Source organism: Paramisgurnus dabryanus, chromosome 9, assembly GCF_030506205.2.
Source record: "Paramisgurnus dabryanus chromosome 9, PD_genome_1.1, whole genome shotgun sequence".
Lineage (NCBI taxonomy): Eukaryota > Metazoa > Chordata > Actinopteri > Cypriniformes > Cobitidae > Paramisgurnus > Paramisgurnus dabryanus.
In genome coordinates this window covers 32,533,794-32,556,538 of record NC_133345.1, presented here as the reverse complement: position 1 = coordinate 32,556,538, position 22,745 = coordinate 32,533,794, and the positions used below count along the sequence as shown (strand labels likewise).

The following is a 22,745-nucleotide window of genomic DNA, read 5'->3' as shown; positions in this document are numbered from 1 at the left end:
GTGCGTGCGTGTGTGTGTGCGTGTGTGTGTGTGTGTGTGTCAGTATTTTTTCACTGGATTATTTTCAAAGCATTAGTGAGGACTGCCGGTCTTTTCCTCCTTTGTTTTTCTTTAGTTTCTTGCTCAAGTCATTCTTATGGAAACATGCAGCTCATATTTTACCCTAAAATAATTTTATAAGATGCTTTTTTTAAAAATCATGAATAAATGTTGAATTATGATTCATGTCAGTTAATCATATTTTTTACTCATTGTCTATCCTGTGATGCATGCGGATGTTTCTCTGTAAATATCATAGACGCTCAATACAGCTCAATATATTGAGAGACTGCACAGCTCGTACAGGACCATGATGTAGAAATACTTATATATATATAATGATTTTTGTATTTTGTGATAACTAGGATGATGTTTCTGGCATTATATGTCACAAGAATATTTCATTGCCGTGTAAATAATCCTACAATCCGAAGCATTGAAGTGGTGCTTGAATGGGCTCTATTTTCTTTATGATTCATTTATTTTCTCTTAAGATTCATTGAGGGTGAAATCTGAGCCATGCATGTTTCACATATACACATCTCTATATTGTGTGTCAGGATGTGCGTGTGTGCGTGTGTGCGTGCGTGTGTGTGTTTGTGTGTGTGCTGGTGCTCAATGTCAAAGTGCCTGTTGTAGTTCTGCCTGTTTATGCCTGTTTGTCTTACATCACCTCTGCCATTCAGACTCAATGTTTATATTTTTGTAGGTTATTTTGTGGTCAGTTTTTATCTTAAAGTTTGTATTTGTTGATATGTCATTTACATTGAGACAGAATGTGTGTTCACTAGAGTCACAAAGTCTTCAAGTGGGAAAACATTCATACACACACTCATACACAGGTACACACATACACACAGTGTTGTACACAAACTCATAAACAGGTACAAACACACACACTTATACACAGGCACACACAAACACTGTTGTGCACCCTCATACACAGGTACACACACACACACACACACACTGTTGTACACACACTCATAAACAGGTACAAACACACACACACACACACACACACTTATACACAGGTACACACACACACACACACACTGTTGTACACACACTCATAAACAGGTACACACACACACACACTTATACACAGGTACACACACACTCCAGTAATAAAGAAGTGAAATGCTGAAGAGATTTCTGATGGATCAGAGTCTGTCGGGCTCTTGTGTGTTGGGTTCAGAGAGACTTTGGGGTGATGTCAGTGATTTCAATCTTCGTTGTTTTAATATTCTGCCATGATTATAAATAATAAAACATTCCAACTGATGAGCACTTAAAGGGGGTGGAGTCACTGATGATGGGTGTGGCTTTAATCTACACTGTAAAAAAATGAATTGCAGTAAATGATTGTTTAGCGTCTATATGTCACTGATAGTGAATGGGTTTAACATCATTTATAGTCATATCAAATCAGAATTTACTTAAACACATAAATCATCTCTCTGTGTTTATGAATCTTCTCTCTTTTTTTACTGTCAGGTGTCCATTAACCCCTAAACCATCTGTCGTATCGAGACATGAACACTACATGCATTAAATCCAATAAACAGACTTTAAAATGTATAGATATTGTGAAGTATCAGACAGCCCAAATAAAGTTTAAAGCTAAAAGTAATCTGTTACCGAGCAATATTCAAATAATATTTAAGGCAAGAGATGAAGGTTATAATTTAAGGGGGGGCAAATAATTTTAAAATTAACAGAATTTGGACAACGAGAAAAAGTTTTTGTATCTCAAGCTCTGGAGTAAGGATGTGGAATAGTTTTTAACGAGGAATTAAAACAATGTCCAAACATAAATCTGTTTAAATTTAGGTATAAAGATATGGTCTTCGAAAAGTACAGGGATGAAGATGGGTGTGAATAATTTACTAGAGGTTCTGGGGTTATCAATTCTCTCTTTTTTTTTGTGTTATCGACATCACTGTATTAATTTTATATGATTATTATTTGTATTGTTTTCCTGAGTTGTAGACATTTATAAATTAATATTTTTTTTCCATGGCATTTTTTATATTTCTTTTTCTTTTGGTTTATATACTTGATGTGCTTTTTTATTTTTTATAGTTTTGAGGTATAAGAAGCAAGATGAATATTTGGAATGAGGGTGGTTTATTGTAAGCTTTGAGTTGTGGAGAAGTGGTGGGATTAAATACGTTTTTTTCTTCTCACTCCTTTTCGAATAGGCAAAGGACATTTAAACTGTCTTAGCGTACAGACTTCCATTAGAAGTACATTACCGGAAACAAACAGGGGGCCGACTCTTAACTTATTCATCTTTAGGGAATATCAAGTGTGACTTTTACACTTTACAAGTTTCTTTATTTGTACTATACTTTTCTCTGTCTGTATCAAATAAAATGAGACATATTTGCATAAAGATTTGATTTATGGGAATAAATGAAAGCAGTTGAGATCAGACATTAAAATCAGACTGTAGTGTTCTTCTTCCTTTAGTATTAGTCAAACTTCAATGTTCATACAGCAGAGAAAAGCTTTCTGACAGTCTGAGATTTATTTTTAATGTTTTTGACTGATAGTCATCTGGTTTATCTCTATAGGTTGAGGTTACCCTACTGAAAAATCCAGCTAAGACCAGCATGGTGAGCTGGTTTTAGCTGGTATTGCTGGTGTAGCTAGGTGGTCTGTGTTTTGGTCACTTTTAAGCTGGTGAGGCTGGAAGTCAGACCAGCTGATCCACCAGCTTTGCCACCTTAAACCAGCTGTCAGCTTATGTTGGTCTTTGCTGGAATTTTCAGTAGGGTAATGCAGTGAGGTGTGATCAGCAGATCTGAACTAAATCTGGACTTCTTCAGTGTATTGATTCTGTGATGTGTTTGTTTGCTGTGTTACAGTATCAGTAGTGATATGTTTCTGAAATCACAACTGCTCACTACTTGATTATTTCTGATGTGTTTATATCGTAGCGTGTATATGGTCTTCAGCTGGCCTGCAGTATACACTTCAGCAGTACTGGATGTAAAACTGCATCCCATAATGCAATGCACCGGATCATAAACACATGATTCAAGGTCAGTGAATATACAAACTCTTGACTGATGATGTTTTTAGTTGTTTTTTACGTCACACAGGAGGATAATGTGGTTGTTTTGGACTGAACATGTGTCCTCACAGCGGGATGAGACAGATGAGAATCTCGTGTGACTCCTCTGGGGTTTTTAGCAGAGGTTTTTTTTAGACTTGACACCACTAAATAAATGAGACGATCACATCTCACGACAGGCACATTACTGAAATGCAACATTCAGGTTTTTTTAGATACCGTCCTTATCTCTTTGTTCTTTTTGTAGGTTTGGGGGTAATGGGCAGTCAGGCGTAGTTTAGTTTTTTTATGTGTGTGATTCTGTGGATTGCTTATGTAAGCTTTATCCATCTAAATCAGGGGTCACCAATCCTGCTCCTGGAGGACCCGTGTCTCTGCAGGGTTTAGCTCATAATCATACAAACCTAAAGCCGATAATTAAGGTCCTAGCAATAATATTAGCCGAAAATAGTCCCTTTACTAACTTTCAATAGCAGGGGACTATTTTTGGGCACTGTTTAATATCACTACACCTGCTCCAGTCATGTTACGGCAGCAAAGTCACTGATTATTATGCCATAATAAGAGTATAGTTCCTAGACATATCTGCCTAGAAAATCACAACTTTTAATTTTCTGTCACTCTTAGTACATGATGTAACTAAAGAAGAGTCAAGTTTTAAATAGAGAAAAAATATCTCTTTGGTTTATTTTTAGTGTGATGCTAATGGTCTAATCAGATTCGATGGATTATGCTAAGCTATGCTATAGCACCAGACCCGGAGTCCAAAACAGTAAAAATCTAATATTTAACTCTAGGGGAGCTGGAAAATGAGTGTCCCTATAAAAGTTAAATGAACTAACATTTTAAAGTATTTTCAAAGGCTTTTCACTTCTTTAACTGAATCTTACTGATTTAATAATTTAAAAATACCTCTTTTCTTTACATATTAATTATAATATACCACATTATGACGAGCAAGACTGATCTCAGTACTGACGTTAGTACACAATTATTAACAAACATCTTGTTTCATCGTTCACCTGTTTAAACACAAGCAGCACTCTTCTGAACAATGATAACTACATGACTCAAAGAAACAGAAACTCTTCTAAATCTCAAAGATAAATAAACATTAAACACTAACAAGTCTTTCTGTTTAGCGTTTAATTTCAAATTTTACTCTCCAAATGCAGTCCCATGCAAAGGAACTACAAGTCCACTTATGTCTACCAAAATTATTCATGTAGTTTCAACACAAAATTATTAAATAAATTCCTTTTTACAAAAGTTAGTTGATTAAAGATGATAAAATTAAGTTGAATTTACTCATTAATGTGTTCATTTAGAATTACATTTTTGTGTTATTTTAACTCAAATTTTGGTTAAAAACCAAGAATTACATTTTTTAAAAGAGTTTACTTATTTAATTTTGTTATATCTACTAAGGGGCATGATCATAATCATTACAGTGTGGTTCTCGCCATAATTATAGCCATAGATTTCTGGAATGGTGTGAAGAATAAATAAAGAACAAAATGTTTACTTTATTTGTTTATTTCTTTCATTTTCAATGTACTTTTCCTTCCTTTACCTTCGTATTTTTTTACAGATTTCACAGACTGAACTTTATGTTGTGTTGTGGTTCATCAATAAAATGCTTTAATCCTGACAGGCGCCTACATCTTCATTCATTTAAGCTTGTGAAATCTGGGCTTAAATCCTCCTGACGCTGCTTGTGTTGGTGTTTATAAATCACAATATTCTGTCTGTTAATATTAAACGCTTGATTTCAGTCTGAGCGTTTAGTTTAGTTTAATATGATGACAGAAGGATTTTCTCTTTAACAGCAGATGTTAATGAAAGGCTTTCAGACGTTGTATAATTATCTGTGTAAGCACGCATTGTGTTACCTGCAATGTGCTACAGATGTGTGTGTGTGTGTGTGTGTGTGTGTGTGTGTGCGTGCGTGCGTGCGTGCGTGTGTACCTGGTAATTATCACGTTGTGGGGACCAATTGTCCCCATAAAGATAGGAATACCAGTGTTTTTGTGACCTTGTGGGGACATTTTGATGTCCCCATGAGGAAACATGCTTATAAATCAAACAGAATGATGTTTCTTGAGAATGTGAAGTATCAGAAAATTTTGTGTGATGGTTGGGGTTAGGGAATGGGGTAGGTAAGGGGAATAGAATATACAGTTTGTGTGGTATAAAATACATTACGTCTATGGAATGTCCCCACAAAACATGGAAACCAGAATGCGTGTGTGTGTGTGTGTGTGTGTGTGTGTGTGTGTGTGTGTGTGTGTGTGTGTGTGTGTGTGTGTGTGTGTGTGTGTGTGTGTGTGTGTGTGTTATTTTGATCTGTGGTTGTGTAGCAGGAGATTGGTGAAGGTGAATGCATGCAGTGTTAATGATGTCATCATCATCATCATCCGTGACTGCAGGTTCTTTCCTCACTGAGAGAGAGAGAGAGAAGCTAACACTAAAAATATGCCGCCATCTCGGCTGATTCCTCCACCACAATTAGCGTCTATTCAAGGCTGTGTGCTCAGACAGCCAAATTTACATTTCCGTCACGGATGTCTGCCCAGCATCACATATACACTTCCGTCTGTTTTCATCCTAAAACCCTGTTTACAGTGTTTCCTCTTTACAGTATTTCATTGATTGAGAGTCTGTGTACAGTATTACTGTAGCTCTGACCTTTGCCCTTTAACTTGCTGTCATTGGGTTCTGTGTTTTTTTCTTTCTTCAGATCCTCCCTCCTGTCACGTCCTCGCCTTCAGAGCCCTGGATTGTGTTTGACGCTGTTATGTTAATGGTAGCTTTTCTTTCTTCAGCTGTGTGTCACAGGCTTATATAATGTGTTCGTCTGAAGCATAAGTGTGTATCTGCTCACAACTCAAATCTCTTTCTCTGGGTTTGTGCATTGCGTCTATCACTCTTTATTTTCTCTTGTGTTGTATGAGCTGTTGTTAATATCTCTGGGGTCACAGTGTTTAGTTTAGTCAGCGCTCAACCTTGGATGCAAAATCCTCAACAGTCAGTGAGCAGCTCAGTCGCACACACACACACACACACACACACGTGTCTGTTGTGTCGTTTTCAGCCCTGATATGTGCGATCACACCAGTGATGTCAGCGTTTGTGTGTTATTAAAGCCTCCGTGAAATGAGAATTACACCACACAGATTCCTGTAGACCGCAGGCGATGGATTCATCACAATCCTCTGAGGAATCATCTCATGTAGGCACACGTTCAGTCTGTGCTTCAGCTGTGACCTCTGACCCCCAGAACCCTAAACAACTGTAAGCAAATTCCTCACATTATACATCCACAGTGCTTCTATCAATCTAGAAAATATGAAAAAGATCAACCCAGTAACTTAGTTTTGGTAAACCATTCTCTGCAAGCATGTGAAAAAATAGCTCATTGAAATTTGGCTCCCCTTGTGATGTCAGAAGGGGATCTTATTATGATTATTCCGCCCTTTAATCTGCACTATTTAACCTGACATTAGTGCAGAGATCAGCTCATTTGCATTTTAAAGGACACACACAAAAACAGCACACCTACAAAGTGTCAATTTTATAATAAATGATCTGTGGGGTATTTTAAGCTAGAACTTCGCATACTCTGGAGACACCAAAGATTTATTCAACATCTTAAAAAAGTCTTGTGAAATGTCCCCTTTAAACAGCTTTAATTCTAAACCCTACATCCAATTTAGATGTGAATATCTGTTATCTAAAGCTGAGCGTGTGCACTTTAAATGTAGGGTAACACATTTTGAAAAATGCTAACGGTAGCCGCCTAGCAATGAAATCCCAATCCCACCCTCAAGTCAAATCGCCATCCAAAGTCACGCCTCTTTCCAAACACATGAACACGCACAGATCAGACGGTCACGTCTCATGTCTCATTCACCAGTGAGAAAACTTTGCAGTACAAAGTGAATAACACTTCCAAAATAACCAACATAAACAACTGGTTTACATCAGAATTAGTTTAAGCACACGTTCGATTGTGTAGACGTAGTAACTATATCATTATGCTAATCCGGAAAACGAACACAAATTTCATAAGCAACACAATGTTTCATCAAAGTAGAATATCTGAATCCATCTCAGTACAAACATATCGCGTACCTACCTTACCAAAATAAACAGTGCAACGACCCTTTCAGACCCTTTGCCTCCTGTAGCTGTTTGTATCTCGTGGTAAAGCAGTAAAGTAAAGATGTTAATTTGGGTTTTTGCTCTTGCTGATCCAGGCAGTTTTTGCTGTTGTTGTTATAAAAGATGCATTTAGTTTTGTTGCTCCTGTGTAGGTTGTCAATTCAGCAGAAAAGTTTGCTATTCTTGCTGTTTACAGACAGAGCGCACGTGAACGCGCCGATGACGTATGGTTTCTGCGTGGACTCGCTGCGCGGTGGGAATTCAAATTACGCTTACGTATGAGGGACATAAAAGGAAACGTCCGTTCGGACCGAAATCTATGATTTGTTGAACATTTTTTGGTCCTACGCCTTTCACAGATGACATCAATTTTTACAAATACATTTAAACAACTTAACACAGTGATTGCAATCAGAATGTGAGGAGACTTTTAACCAGCATAACTAAAAATGTTTCAGGATCAAATCTGTTACCCTACCTTTAAGCCAATATTACACTAGTCAACATTTGAAGTGGATCAAAACCTTTTCTAAAAGTTTTCTTAAAAACCAATATCCAATACCCGTTCTTGTTTTAGGACAAATTTGGTGAATGTTTTTGATCCACTTCAAATGTTGACTACTATATATGATTTCAACTGGAATACATTTTGGTAAACTGCTGAAATAACACAAAATGTTCCTCTGTTCCAATACTTATGGAGGGCACTGTGCGTTATATTAGGTCTGATATTATTAGGAAGTGCAATCCCACATTGTGTGTGTGCGTGCGTGCGTGCGTGCGTGCGTGCGTGCGTGCGTGCGTGCGTGCGTGCATGTGTGTTTAGTTCTTGATCTGTGTCTGGAGGTGTCAGCGTGCACAGGCGGGTACAGAGATGTGATGTGATGATGAGAGCATGTGCTTGTCTGTGTGTTTATAATCTGAATCCTCCCAGGGCAGCGACAGCTTTGTCCCATTTGACTTTGTGAAATATCAAGGGTCCTGAAGTCAGAACATGCTATCTGTACTAGTTGTCATGGTAAATTTGCATTTTCTCTGTTGACATTCAGCTGACCCTACATCCACATTCACTGCATCATCACACGGTGCCTACAGAGACCTCAATGTCAGCAGCGTCATAGACCCCAGGCCCCTGGGAAAGAGAGATAGAGAGAGAGAGAGACACAGAGAGAAAGAGAGAGAGAGAGAGATGTTGTTGTTCTTTTAAAACTGCTGGTGGCTCACACAGACTCATTGAAACAGGATTAAAGCCTCTCTGAATGATAAACTCACATTAAAACTTCATTAAGAATCAAACTTACCATGAAATCAAAAGTGGGATTATTTGCTTGCTTTCTTAAAACAGATTTCCATGATTCATCGCTGCACTTTATTTTGTTTACTAAACTCTAAGACTTGTGTACTATATCCTAAAGATATAGGACAGCTTTATTTGATAAGCAGATTAAAATGTGTTAATATTCAGTAAAAATGACACTGCAGCTGAGCAGAAAGTCAATGCATGACAGGACTGTTTTAGTTTTAGATGAAGTATTGTTTTAAAGAGCATCTGCATTTTCTGAATCCGATTCGGGCTTGTATTGATCAGTGTTGGGGAAAGTTACTTTGAAAAGTAATGCATTATAATATTAAGTTACTTCCCCAAAAAGTAACTATTTGCATTACTTAGTTACTTTTCATGGAAAGTAATGCTTATGCTACTTTTAAGTTACTTTTGCATAACTTTGCAGGTGTTTTATGACTAAGAAGTTCTGCATTCAGAAATTGCATATTTCCATCACAAAAATGTTAAGCTCTGGTCTGCCATCTCCATCTCTGACTGAAACTGTTCACGTATAGAGTGTCTAATTCTACGTTAATACATTCAGTTTAATGCAATACATTGTTTTTTTTCATCTAATTAGTTAAACTAAAAAGTAACTTACATTACTTCTCAAATATTAATGTGTAAATTTATAAAATAATGTGTTACTTTACTCGTTACTTCAGAAAAGTAATATTATTACGTAATGCCGTTAGTTGTGATGCGTTACCCCCAACACTGGTATTGATAAGTTAGTAAAGACGATATGAACTCCTGTCAGTTTTGCATTGAGAGCTAATCTTTAAAACATGGTAAAAAGCGTCCGGCTGATGTCAGAGGTATTCAGGCCAATCACAACAGATTAGCTGGCCAATCAGGGACACTGCACTTTTCAAATCGACTAGTTTTGTAACAAATCATAGTGTTTGAGGAAGCTAGGGATTTATAAATCAACAATAATGTACAGTATGTGAAAAATAATGTGTTTTTGCATAAACCACGCAAACATATTGCATCATAGCAAATACACAAAATAAAGTTTTAGCAATGAAATAGGTGCTCTTTAAATCTGTCTGAATAAAAGGTCTGTCTATGAACCTTTATAAGATCTTATGTCCTCTGTCATAACGCTAATTAAACAATCACACTCATAAACACGTTTGTATTTAAATGAGGAGTTTCAGCCTTTCAAAGTAAACTGTATGAACCGTATTTTCTTCATGTTCTTCTCCAGAACTTTGTGTAAGAGTTGTTCTGATCAATAATGTCACCAAACACAAGAGTTAATCCTCACGCAATAGAAAGGTGTTGTTGTTATTTAGCTGTGAGCACATGATGCTGTTTTGTTGAAGTGTCACTTTGACTGGATGGGTGTGAATATGAATCAGATGTGACGTGATTGGTTCTGAAAGCTGTCAGTTTGTTTTGCTTCTGTCGTTGTTGTTTTCTGTAAGGGCTTTACATTGATATTCAATCCAAAAAAGGTCTGTGTGAGTCGATGGTGAGCAGTGTTTTCACATTAAATAAAAGACTGAGTTTAAAATCAAATGTGTGGTGATGTCTAAGAGAGTTTTAGTCAGTATTAGTGTCTTCATTTTAAAGAAGGATGTTTAATTTTCTGTTTCAAAGCAACAAACAAGACCTTGTATTTAATTTGTTTATTTATGAATTAATTAAAGCAAGCTATAAGCTATGGCATCTTTTTACATGCAAAAAATCAAAAATCTCCTGATGTTTTTCACACTGTAATCCATCTTTGGTTTCTTAAAGTGGTGCAGTGCATGTATTGTAGATTAAATGTAATCCAGAAAGTGAAGAATAACCCCGATGTGAGATTGCGGTCGCGTGTGTGTGTGAGAGACACTCTGATGTGACTTTCTTCTTAAACAACACTAACATCTTTGGGCATGCTGTCAGATAGACGGCCTCGCCTGTCGTACTGCTTCACCGCTTGCTCCAATCTGCAGACAGGACTTTGGTCTGTTTGAACGCTTATAGGAATCAAGAGTGATTTCATTCAGAGGAAATCCAGTTGTATTAAAGTGAATCGGTGAGGATCTGTTGAGAGCTGTCCGTCACTTCAGCATTCTCTTCACGATGTTGGTAAGAGCCCAATCTAACTCTCCTTACCAGTCAGTGAATCATCAAATAACATCTAACCCAAACTAAAGACATCCAGAGCAGATATACTCTTAAAAAGAAAAGTGCTTCAGAGGTGACTGAAGTACTCCACCACTTAAGGTGGAGCAAGCAACACACACAAAACATTATCCCACTATCTCTGAATAACTTATGATTCAATACATGTTTGTGTCATTTACATTATATGCACTTACACACCGACTGCTAACAAAGCATTTGATGCAGTTTTACTTACCGCCTGTGACTCATGACCCAGTTGGGGCCGTCCTAATTAAACGAAATCCACCATTAAACAAAGCTTTATAACGTATAACTTCGCTGCTGCCCCGGATAAACAAACTATATCATTTATTTCCATAACGCTGGCCTACAGCTGAACAAAGCTTTCTTCTCCTTACATCTAAAAACACACTTCTTCTTCTTTCGTGCCATTGTTGAGTCTTAATATAAAACACATGCAGTTATGTCTGTCACTTCTACTGGAAGGAACAATGATATCGTCGTCCTCGCTTTCACTCTGATTGACATGTGGGCTCGTTTTCCAAAGGGGAAGTGTCCATAAAAGGAATATGGGGTCACTGATACGTAACGGGTTCCCATGTTCGAAAAAACTTTCTGAAACTTGTAGGAAAGAGGAGATGTGAGATTGGCCCAGAAATACTCCATCACAAGTTTGACTGATTTTTTTTGAACACTTTGCATTTGTTTATCAGGAAGATTTACAACTCTTAAACTGTGTCAATCAATACACTGCAAAACACTCTGCCAATGGGGTAAGCAGATTTTTCTTGAATTTTGTGAAGATTTTTTTGCTTACCCCATTGGCAGATTTGTTTGCTTGTTTTATGCACAAAATCACTTAAATTTGATATTTTTGGTCTAACAACTAGACTTGTTGTCTTGGGTCATTTTGCTCATCAAGAAAATGCATCTTAATTTAAGAATTTTTAGATATTTTAACTGAAAACAAAACAGAAATATTAAGAATTTTTCTTCTTGAAATGTAAGTGTAAGTCAGAATGCATTAAATAGCGTTAAACTAATCCTTTAAGAATGTTCGATTGAAAGGTTCTATAATTATATCACAGCAAAGAACCCTTTATAAAACCTTAATTTTTAAGTTTTTTTGTACAACATAGGACAATACTTAAAAATAAAGGTGCTACAGAAGGGTTTTCACAGTGATGCCTTCACAAGATCTTAGAAGAATAATTTATTTCATACCTTTTTTAAAATAATGTATGTTTATTGACATGTATTTAAAAATAAACCAATTAAATAAATGTGAATGAAAATTTTATGTGAAATATAAGTAAACATTGTTTTTGTTTTTATTATCAATTAGTGAACATGGCAACAGTGGTGTATGGGTTATGAACGGTATATGACAAATCTCTGTGACAGTCGACTCTGACACCGGTCTGATGTCTGAAATCACTCACTGAATTTTGTTTGCTTCTTCCCCATATAGTGGACTGAAATATCATTCGGTATATAATGAAGGAGGGAACAAGTGAACGGTGTCAGACACAGCATCATTTAAAATGTGAAAGATGTAATGTTGTGTTCATTATTCCATCTGTGTAATGTTGTTTATGACCCAGTGTTACCTTACACAACCCTTCTCTGATGATCGTCCACAGCACGTCAACTGAAAGAGAATTTTCCGGTATTCGCATCCCATTTAGCCACAGCGTGCACTCCTGAATCTCTCAAAGCCGCTGATAACACAAGGAGGAGAGAGAGAGAGAGAGAAATGAGATCATCATAGGCTAGTCTAGACCAGTCCTTCACTAGATTACATAACTCTCCTTATGGTGTTCCTGGATGCTCCAGTTAGTCACAGGTAATTAATGGGCATCTCCATGGAGACTGAATTGTCCTCCGGGCATCACATGTAGACCCTCTTGCTGTTACATTTTTCCAATTATAGGACATGAATTCATCCATTACTCATCTCTTGTCTATTAGATAAGCTTGGAACCACAAACAACTCCATATTTCCTGATACCTGTCCTACTACACTAACGCTCATGTTCATTTCATGTTAATATGCACAACACCACACAGAGGTGTTAAATATATGAATGATCTATCTCATGCATGTAAAGATTTTAATATATGAGGAGCTCAAATGCAAAAGCTGCTAAATGCATCTACTTTTGTCTCTTCACAGACTTGCTGAAGGCTTTGGAAAGAAAATGTTAAAGCCAGATGGATTTGAATCCGTGGGGATGTGAGTCAACCAATAATTACAAAATGTTAATTTGTGGATGTGTGTTTCATTTCCCTTACAAAAATTAACCATGGTTTTGCTAATAGTAATCAAAACCGGTGGCGGACGGTGACTTCTTTTTTGAAAGTGCACGATGCGAAGCTTGTCACAACATGTATTTAGCCCGTCATGTGTGCAGCTCTTCATGTCAAAATATGTGTTTGGTGCATCACACTTAAAATGTCAAAATACAAGCCTGCTGCAGACGCTTTGAAGGGGTTTATGATGAAGAAACACTCAATTTGCCAGATTAATCTCATGTGTAATCAGAGTTTTGTTGTAAGTGAGTGTCTTGAGATTATTTTGTGAACGTGAGCATCTCTTTTATCATAAAACCTTCTGACGCGTGTGCAGCAGGCATGTATTTTGACATTAAGCATGATGCACATGGTTCACATGACCCAACAAACAAACATTTTGACATGACGAGCATGAGAATTTGTGCCCCTAGGAAGAGAAGTCACTGTCCGCCACTGATCAAAACACCAAAAAAACAGGATTACTACCCTTTACACCAAAAGCCCATGGTTATTTTTCATACGGGTTTGACTGTTGGCATCTTCATGTCATTGTTAGATGTTTGACAAATTGCTTCTGTTATCTTTTAGCTTGTGAAGAGCTGTTGTTGTTTTGGCTGGAGAGCATGTGTAAATGTCACAGGGGTCTCTTGGTTTACTGTGATCACAAGCTTCTGTTGTGATGGATTTTATTTAACCGGTTAACCGCTGGAAGCCTGCTTGTGTATCTGGTTTAGTGTATTACTGATGGTGACAGATCTCAGGGTGCGACTGAACGTCATCACCTTATTAACCTCAAATTGAGTGAGGACAAATAACAGCAGCCCTCCGTCCTCATGCACACAGAGCTGTAGATTTATCCGTGTAGCTTTATCAGATCTGGATGATGCACATCATGTCCAACAGATTCACAGTCTGTTTCGTGACACTGGCTGTTAGTGGAAGAGCACGAATGAAGATTTGTTTATGTAAGAATCCATCAGAATGAGTTTTATTGATTTCTTGTGAAGTCATGCGTACAAAGTCTCACATGAACTTTTGCCACAATTGCCAATGGCCAGACAAAATCCAACAGACCGTTAATATTTGTCAGCAGCCCTGAAACTTGTATTTTGCATTCTTTTTATTATAAAATATATAGTTGTCTGTCTTTATGAAAATGCCATTACTGTTTTTGGTAAGGGCATATTTGTGAAGAACATTGAGCTGCTTGCATCATCATGGGTCAGCCAATGAAATTTTTATAAAATGTTAAAAAAAAACAGTTGTTATTTTCATGTATACTTTTCTTGTGTTTTGGTGCCTTAATGCTGGGAAAAGTTTACATGTTTAGCCAAATTGAGTCATTGATAACAGTTGACTGAAGGTGTTACAGATTTTTTTATTAAAGGTGCAGTTTTTCCTGTGTTGATGGTGCACAATATAACATGTTTTCATGTTTTTTGTGTAAAAAAAAAACTTTTTTCCATTGACAGTTTTCATTGTCCTAAAAATGGTCTGATGTCTTCCTTGTTCTGTGAAGTCTCTCCTACTAGAAATACGTAGCGAGTTCTGATTGTGTAGCTGGTCCAGTGTGTTGTGATTCGACAACAGCTTAGCGTACATTGTCCAGAAAGGTCACGGCAGATTGAGGAAGCATTAACTTTAATTGATGAATGAGAAGAATAAAGGCTCATATTAATTTCTGTCAGATAATAATATGAGTGCATGTCACCAGCAGAAACCTGCAGCTGTAAAACACAAACTCTTCAGGTTTTCACTGGGTTATGCGTGCGTGCGTGCATGCGTGCGTGCGTGTGTGTGTGTGTGCGTGGCATGCACGTGCTGTAATTTTGCCCTTAGCAAGAGCGACAGAACAGTTTGTTAGTGGAGCAGATCGGGAATGATTCAGTTCTGGAGGAGGAGGAGGGGTGACAGAGAATGTGAGAAAGATGCAAAAATAGAGACACGATGCACTGAGATTTATGGTTTGCATTTTATCTTTTAGTGTTGATTATTTATTTTGGTTTAAAACAGGCTGTCATGTGTCCTCACATTTACATTACACTGTTACACTTTTATCCAACATAAATCTACAGTGCATTTAGATCTAACCTTCATTTATCATCTTGTGTTTTCTTTGATGAATGTTGATAGAATTATTTTTTCAAAAATATTTTAATTCTGAGCTTAGTTTGTCATTTTTTTACAAATCTGGCTTTATCCTCTATAATTATAATAATTAAAAAAAAGTAATTTAAATATTCTATACTGTAAAAGGGAAATTAAATTTTTCATTTCATTAAATGTATTTATATAGTGCCTGTCACAATTGATTTATTGTTTTAAAGCAGCTTTACATTAATAAAAACAAGAGAAAACAGAATCATACGACAACAAAGTAGCAGAATACAGCGACTAACATTAATCTGTACTAGTTAGTGGAGTAATAATGTAACGTAATTAAGTTAAACTAATGTTAGCTGACTCACAAGGGGTTGAAAAAAAACTCCTAGGAGAAAAACCTATGAAAAAATCATTGGGAGAAAAAAAACCTTGAAAGAGAGCCAGACATATAGCTGATCCTAATATAAAGGGTATTGAGTACTAGGCTTATTATAAAAATGATGTTTTAATAATTTTAATTAAAAGTAAAAAGAAGGGGTTGGTTGTCACTGGGTAATCCATTAAAAAAGAAAATGATATACTTTAAGATTTATTAAGAATTTAACATTTTTAAATAAAAGAAGTGTTTGGTGTTTGCTGGTCAGACATTGGCTGGGCATCACAATGATGGGAGGTCAGTAGATCAGTGGTGTGATGAGGAACTCTGTTAGTCCTCGGGTTTAAAGACCAAACAGGGAAAGAAAAACAAAATCCTATTGAATTTTAAATGCCATTTGTGTGTTCATTCTTTATTGTTTTATCCATGTTGAGGTAATGATGACAGTAATCTATTTTCCACAATTAAACCACATACGGTTACAATGACACCTTGAAACTGAACTCAGTTAATGATTTTGATAGTTGAGAAATATTAATGCTTTACTGACTGACCCTCTGAATTCTCTTCTTTCAGCCGATTTACGCATAAACCGACACGAGATGAGTTCTGACAAGTCACGCGCGCCCGTGAAAAAAACTGCCCGTGACTCAAGCACAGAGCCGTTAGCGTCGTGGCGCTCAATCCATGAGTGCGCGGGATTGGGCGGGAGGAAAGACGGGATTGGGCGAACGGTGGAGTGAAAGTGAAGCCGTGACTCACGCACGAGGGATAAAAATCCACTTCACTTTACCTCAGCCGAGGACGCGCGCGCGCTGCTCTCTGACGGAATTTATCGCTGTTCTGGACAAATAGTTGAATTTCTTTACAGTTTAACAATGGCCTTCATGGTGAAGCACGTCGTCGGAGGTCAGCTGAAGAATCTGACCGGAGGTCTGACAGAAGAGAAATCAGACGGAGATAAATCAGAGGCTAAAGGAATGACACAAGAAGAGTTTGAACAGTATCAACAACAGCTGGAGGAGGAGAAGTAAGACAAATCTTTATTCACAGCTGTTTAACCTCTTTCATCTCAAACAGCTTTATCTGACCGTGATGTTTGAGGGAGGAATGTTGTGGAAACGAAGTGGAGAGCCGCGCGCATTTCTCGCGCTCCGCTGAATGTTTGGCGCGCGCGCAGCTGCCCATTTCGCTCAGGGAAAATCCTGCTCAGTCATTTATGGATAATATTAAGGATTGTTCATATACAAGTTACACTTAAGCGCTATTGCCTGTGTACATTATTAGTGTTTTTTTTTTAAATAATAAATACAGTTAAGCATCTCCATGCGAGTGAGAGCATGAGCTGATACTTTCAGCTTTTGTTTTAATATTACGCGTACATAAAACATTGTGTCATCATAACATTAATTGTGTTTATTGTGATATAATGTTATCAATTAATGATTCTAGTGAGCGAGATTATTGTTTCATGCTACTTGAATTTGGTAACCATTGTGTACCATAGTACAGTTTAGTGCATGGTACTCTAACACTGTATATACATAAAAAACACAGTATTTCCTTTTTTAAAATGCATATTAGTTTGAGACTAAACAGTCTCCTTTTATCAGACCAACAGGATAAAGAAGAAATCCTCTCAGCTTGACTTTTCTCCATTATTAAAACACAAACACATCTGACAGGCACTGACTGCTGAATTGATTTTTGAGATATCAGAATGTGAAATCCATCCTATTGAGAGTTCAGTACCTCAGACAAAATTATCTTTATCTACACAGTTATGACAGAAGTGTGGATTTGAGCAGGTGGCTGGCTACACGGTTTTCATAAGTGACATTTTTGGAAAATTGGAATTTCACAGACTTCACCGACTCTGCTGAGCTCATCCTCGTGCCGATTATCCAAATCATTTCTTTAGAGAGCAGATTTTACATGCCAAGACAGCCGTGTGAACAGCTAGTTTAAGACCCTGTGTGTATTTCATCTCATCACAAGGTTTTTATTGCACATAAGCAGACGTGTGTGTGTATACGCTGTGTGAACGTCAGCCAGATTTTAAGTGCAAATCTAAATCCCAAGATGCTCTCCCAGCCTCTGTGCATCTTCTACTGATCCCAGAACAGTATTTTGTATGCTCAACTCAACTTTCTTAGGTACCACACAACCACACTATGTGTTGTTCATGGTCATTGCTAGAGATACACCGATATATCAGACAATAATCGGTATTGGACAATATAAAAAACCATTTTTCTCACTATCAGCCAATAGTTTAAAACAGCTGATAGTTATGGGCGATATATATTTCCTGACAATCAAAAGAGAACAGGAAAATTTAATGATTTTGTGCTTTGTGTATAGAAACATCACTAGTTTAATGTTCAATGCTCATTATGTGAATGAATAACGTTCAGAAAATGCAATCTTCATAGTTTGCAAGTTAATCAAACTATCGGCAGATATCACTCAGAATAATCGGCTATCGGTTTGGGTGGAAAAATGTCATATCTGTGCATCTCTAGTCATTGCTTACATGTTGACTATGGCACTGTCCACACGTACCAACACAATCTCAAGGCAAGTCGTGGTATAATTACGAAATATTTGATTTATTTATTTCTGTACATGGTCATGATTTTCTTTTTTTCGTGTCATTGAGCACGAATGTCTTTTTCGTGTCACTCAGCACACATTTCTACAAATAGTTTTTCGTGTTTTTTAACACAAATATCTTTTTTTTCCATTTTTTTCTTTTTTTAACAATTGTGGCTTGGGGTTGGGTTTAAAACTACTTTTTGTTACATTTCAGACATCCTAACACAAACCCCAACTCAACAAGCAACAGTGATATAAAAATTGGGAAAAAAGGAAAAAAACAATAAATAAAATGACACAAAAAAGAAAGTCGTGCTAGGGACATGATAAACCTTTTTATAGAAATTTGTGCTCAATGACACGAAAAAGGTTATTCGTGTCCATGAACATGAATAAATAAACCAAATATTTTGTGACTTTACCATGAAATGCATTGAGGTAGGGTTTCACATTTTTGTTCACATACACAAAACTGCACCTTTTTCTATGTGGTTTGGTCGTTCAGATGACTGAAACCGAACGAAAACTCCTGACAGGGTGACAATTTTTAGAAACTCCGGTTGCAGCGTTGTAATGTAGCCGGTGAAACCAGAGTTTTTGGCCTGTGGCTGTGACTTGGCTTTACGGTTAGGGATTATATCGCGCCTCATATCAGGTTTTTGCATGTTCGTGTGGATGCGAAGATTTTTTTAAAGAAGGAGGGAAAAACTCTGTTTTCTAAGCCTGTATCCCATATGTAATGATTTTTGTTTCAGTCCTGGAGATTTAGTGACCTTTCACCTCACATGACTTGAACCTGTGCATTCATCCAACAAATACATGTTTCATTCCTTAAGTCAGATATTATTGTATTTATGGTTCACTTCTCTCTTTGAAGGTGGGGCATTAGATTTAATCTGTCAGAATAGTTAACATGTGAATCCCTCTGAGGATATAGAGGGTTTTAGTTTGTGAGGATAAATATCATTTTTAAATAGAAAAATTGTGCTGCACACATCAGTTTTATTTAAGCAGCTGTTAACTGAGTTTTGACAGATGATCTTTAGCTTTATAGAGATATGAAAGTATTATGTAGGTGGATAAATGATCAAAATGTGCTGAACTCATTTCATGCAGAAAGCCTCAGATGTTTCGTCTCTTCTTATTTCATATAGGCAAGAGCGAGATGCCAATTTTGCTCAGCGAAAGGCTGAGAGAGCTACGGTCAGAACTCACTTCAGAGACAAATACAGACTGCCAAAGGTAAGAGGTAATCTCATGATAGATGACGTCAGGTGATTGTGCCATTTTAAAATCACAAGACTTTTTTAAGATGTAAACTTAATCTTTGGTGTCCCCAGAGTAAATATGTAAAGATTCAGCTCAAAATACCATATAGATAATTTATTATAAAATGTTAAAATTGACTCTTTGTAGGTGTGAGCAAAAATGTGCCGATTATGGGTGTGTCCTTTAAAATGCAAATGAGCTGATGAAATGCAAACACTGATCGCCATAAAGGTTGTTTGATGAAATTGAAACTCAGTTGTGGTATAACTTATTATTTCTGCCAGTGCTGTGGTTGGATAGTGCAGATTATGGGGCGGTTTTATTATAATAAGATCCCCTTCTGACATCACATGGGGAACCAAATGTCTATTATCTATTTTTTCACATACTTGCAGAGAATGATTTACCAAAACTTAGTTACTGGGTTGATCTTTTTCATATTTTCTAGGTTGATAGAAGCACTGGGGACCCAATTATAGCACTTAAACATGAAAAAAAGATTTTCATGATATGCCCCCTTTAAATGTCCTATTTCCCCTTTGCTTTAAATTCTCCTACAACAAGTTTCTCTGTGTTTCAGAATGAGTTAGATGAGTCTCAGATTCAGGCTGCGCAAGATGATGTTGAACTCCCCACTGAACTGGCCAAGATGATCGCTGAAGATAACCAGGAAGAGGAACACAAACAGTCTGTCCTGGGTCATCTGACCAACATCCAGAATGTGGACATGAACCATCTGAAGGGAAAAGCTCAGGCCACACTGGAGGACCTGAAGAACTCTGCTGAGAAGTGTTCGGTCATGTGATCTCTCTCTCTCTATCTCTCTATCTTTCTGTCTATTTTCTTGTCTCTTTATCAAGAAGACTGTCCTTATCTGTTGTATATCTCCTCCATCATCATCTTACTCACTGACATGTTCATGTTAAAATATTCAGTGTGATCTATAGGACATAACGCTACTGGAGTTTCTGGTCTTCTTGTGGTCTCTCATAAAATACAGTCTTTGTGAGAATATTTCCATCATGTTTCACCCCAAGATCAAAAAAGAAAGAAAATGTATTTATTATGATAAAAACTCAATTTGTTCCATTAGATATGGGGGAGTTATTTTAACAAATATGAAAAACATTTCATACATCACAATGCAAAAAGTCCAAATGGTCTCAGAGACGGGCTTTATGTTGGTTATGCAAAGCGTGTGTGTGTGTGTGTGTGTGTGTGTGTGTGTGTGTGTGTGTGTGTGTGTGTGTGTGTGTGTTTTATTTTATTCTTGATTTTGGGGGTTAATGTGACATTGACAGGTTTGTGATATTCATCAGATAATAAACAGTCAGGCTTCTTTAACTTAAGCAATAGTTTAGGTTTATGATGTTAAGGACTTTTTGGGAAATAATCCATCTGTCTGTAGGTCATTGCAGCCATTAAATATCTACATGAAGACCTTTGACCCCTGCTGAACTCAACGCCCTTTGACCTTTCTTTGAGTGATGCTGTTTAGTGCAGATGCTTGGTGTTGTCTGGTTCTTTCTCTTAGAAATCTGAATTATTTGATCACTTCTGTGTGCAGGAACAGATGTGAAGCAAAACTTTTGATTATTAATGTGAAGCATTTTTTTGAAGTTTGTGTTTTTTGTGTGATTTGTGTATTTTGTGAGTCTGTTGTCAGTGTTGATGAAGCCATGCAGGTTTTATGGTTTTGTAATAAGCTGCTTCCATCTAGTGATATTAAAACGATAATAAAGCAATATTACAGTCTCTGATCCAAATGCAGGACAGAGCTGATAGCCAATAATATACAGGGAATAAGTCTGAAGAGAAATTAAACGGTTGATTTTACCTTTAATTTTGTTTTACCTAATAGATGATATATTTGTTATTTATTTACCAATGGCAAGAGTTGATTTCTGTCATTGTATTTATGCCCTCAGTAACTTCATTGTTTCCACAGTGGACTAGAAGTAATGTAATTACCAATGTAATGTGCTCATGTCATTTATTCTGCTGTCATTTTTAGACCTTGCTGATTTTTGACTGACTGTTGAAATTGTAATAAATATATTTGTACTAAGATGTTGATGTGATATATTTGACTGTCAGCCTGTCTGTAGTAGTGTGTGTGAACAGCAGGGGGAGACATTAGCAACTTTATCGACAGAAACAAACCTGCATTGTGTTATGAAGGAAACTTGGTGTGAACCCAGAGTCTAGAACAAACTAAAGTTAATCATAATCAGAGTTCGTGACTACACATCTCATTTTAAAGAGTACCTATTTTCCAATTCACTATTTCCTTTGGTGTGTAACTATATGCCAAAGGTTCAACCCCTAAAGTAAACAATGACACAAGTTATCGTCTCCAACATACACTCACCTAAAGGATTATTAGGAACACCATACTAATAATGTGTTTGACCCTGAATTCTGCCTTAATTCTACGTGGCATTGATTCAACAAGGTGCTGAAAGCATTCTTTAGAAATGTTGGCCCATATTGATAGGATAGCATCTTGCAGTTGATAGAGATTTGTGGGATGCACATCCAGGGCACGAAGCTCCCGTTCCACCACATCCCAAAGATGCTCTATTGGGTTGAGATCTGGTGACTGTGGGGGCCATTTTAGTACAGTGAACTCATTGTCATGTTCAAGAAACCAATTTGAAATGATTCAAGCTTTGTGACATGGTGCATTATCCTGCTGGAAGTAGCCATCAGAGGATGAGTACATGGTGGTCATAAAAGGATGGACATGGTCAGAAACAATGCTCAGGTAGGCTGTGGCCCAATTGGCACTAAGGGGCCTAAAGTGTGCCAAGAAAACATCCCCCACACCATTACACCACCACCACTACCAGCAGCCTGCACAGTGGTAACAAGGCTTGATGGATCCATGTTCTCATTCTGTTTACGCCAAATTCTGACTCTACCATCTGAATGTCTCAACAGAAATCGAGACTCATCAGACCAGGCAACATTTTTCCAGTCTTCAACTGTCTAATTTTGGTGAGCTTGTGCAAATTGTAGCCTCCTTTTTCTATTTGTAGTGGAGATGAGTGGTACCCGGTGGGGTCTTCTGCTGTTGTAGCCCATCCGCCTCAAGGTTGTGCGTGTTGTGGCTTCACAAATGCTTTGCTGCATACCTCTGTTGTAACGAGTGATTATTTCAGTCAAAGTTGCTCTTCTATCAGCTTCAATCAGTCGGCCCATTCTCCTCTGACCTCTAGCATCAACAAGGCATTTTCGTCACAGGACTGCCGCATACTGGATGTTTTTCCCTTTTCACACCATTCTTTGTAAACTCTAGAAATGGTTGTGCGAGAAAATCCCAGTAACTGAGCAGATTGTGAAATACTCAGACCGGCCCGTCTGGCACCAAC

The 22,745-nt window shown here is 37.2% G+C and overlaps 1 protein-coding gene and 1 long non-coding RNA gene across 2 annotated transcripts; both read left to right on the top strand.

The window, feature by feature from the left end:
- Positions 1-2,062, top strand: LOC135739850 (uncharacterized). Its single transcript, XR_012337346.1, has 2 exons — positions 1-985; positions 1,074-2,062. It is a non-coding gene; the product is annotated as an uncharacterized lncRNA (long non-coding RNA).
- A 14,082-nt stretch (positions 2,063-16,144) lies between these two features.
- cplx3b (complexin 3b) lies at positions 16,145-21,439 on the top strand. Its single transcript, XM_065282752.2, has 3 exons — positions 16,145-16,534; positions 19,257-19,344; positions 19,952-21,439. The coding sequence occupies exons 1-3, from the start codon at positions 16,383-16,385 to the stop codon at positions 20,174-20,176; spliced, it is 465 nt and encodes a 154-aa protein (XP_065138824.1). The 5' UTR covers positions 16,145-16,382; the 3' UTR covers positions 20,177-21,439.
- The last annotated feature ends 1,306 nt before the right edge of the window (positions 21,440-22,745 follow it).

Excerpts from the sequence above, each read along its gene's own strand:
- cplx3b (XM_065282752.2), top strand. The coding sequence starts at position 16,383 with ATGGCCTTCATGGTGAAGCACGTCGTCGGAGGTCAGCTGAAGAATCTG. Across the intron at positions 16,535-19,256 it reads CAACAGCTGGAGGAGGAGAA|GCAAGAGCGAGATGCCAATT; the intron begins GTAAGACAAATC and ends TATTTCATATAG. Across the intron at positions 19,345-19,951 it reads ACAAATACAGACTGCCAAAG|AATGAGTTAGATGAGTCTCA; the intron begins GTAAGAGGTAAT and ends TCTGTGTTTCAG.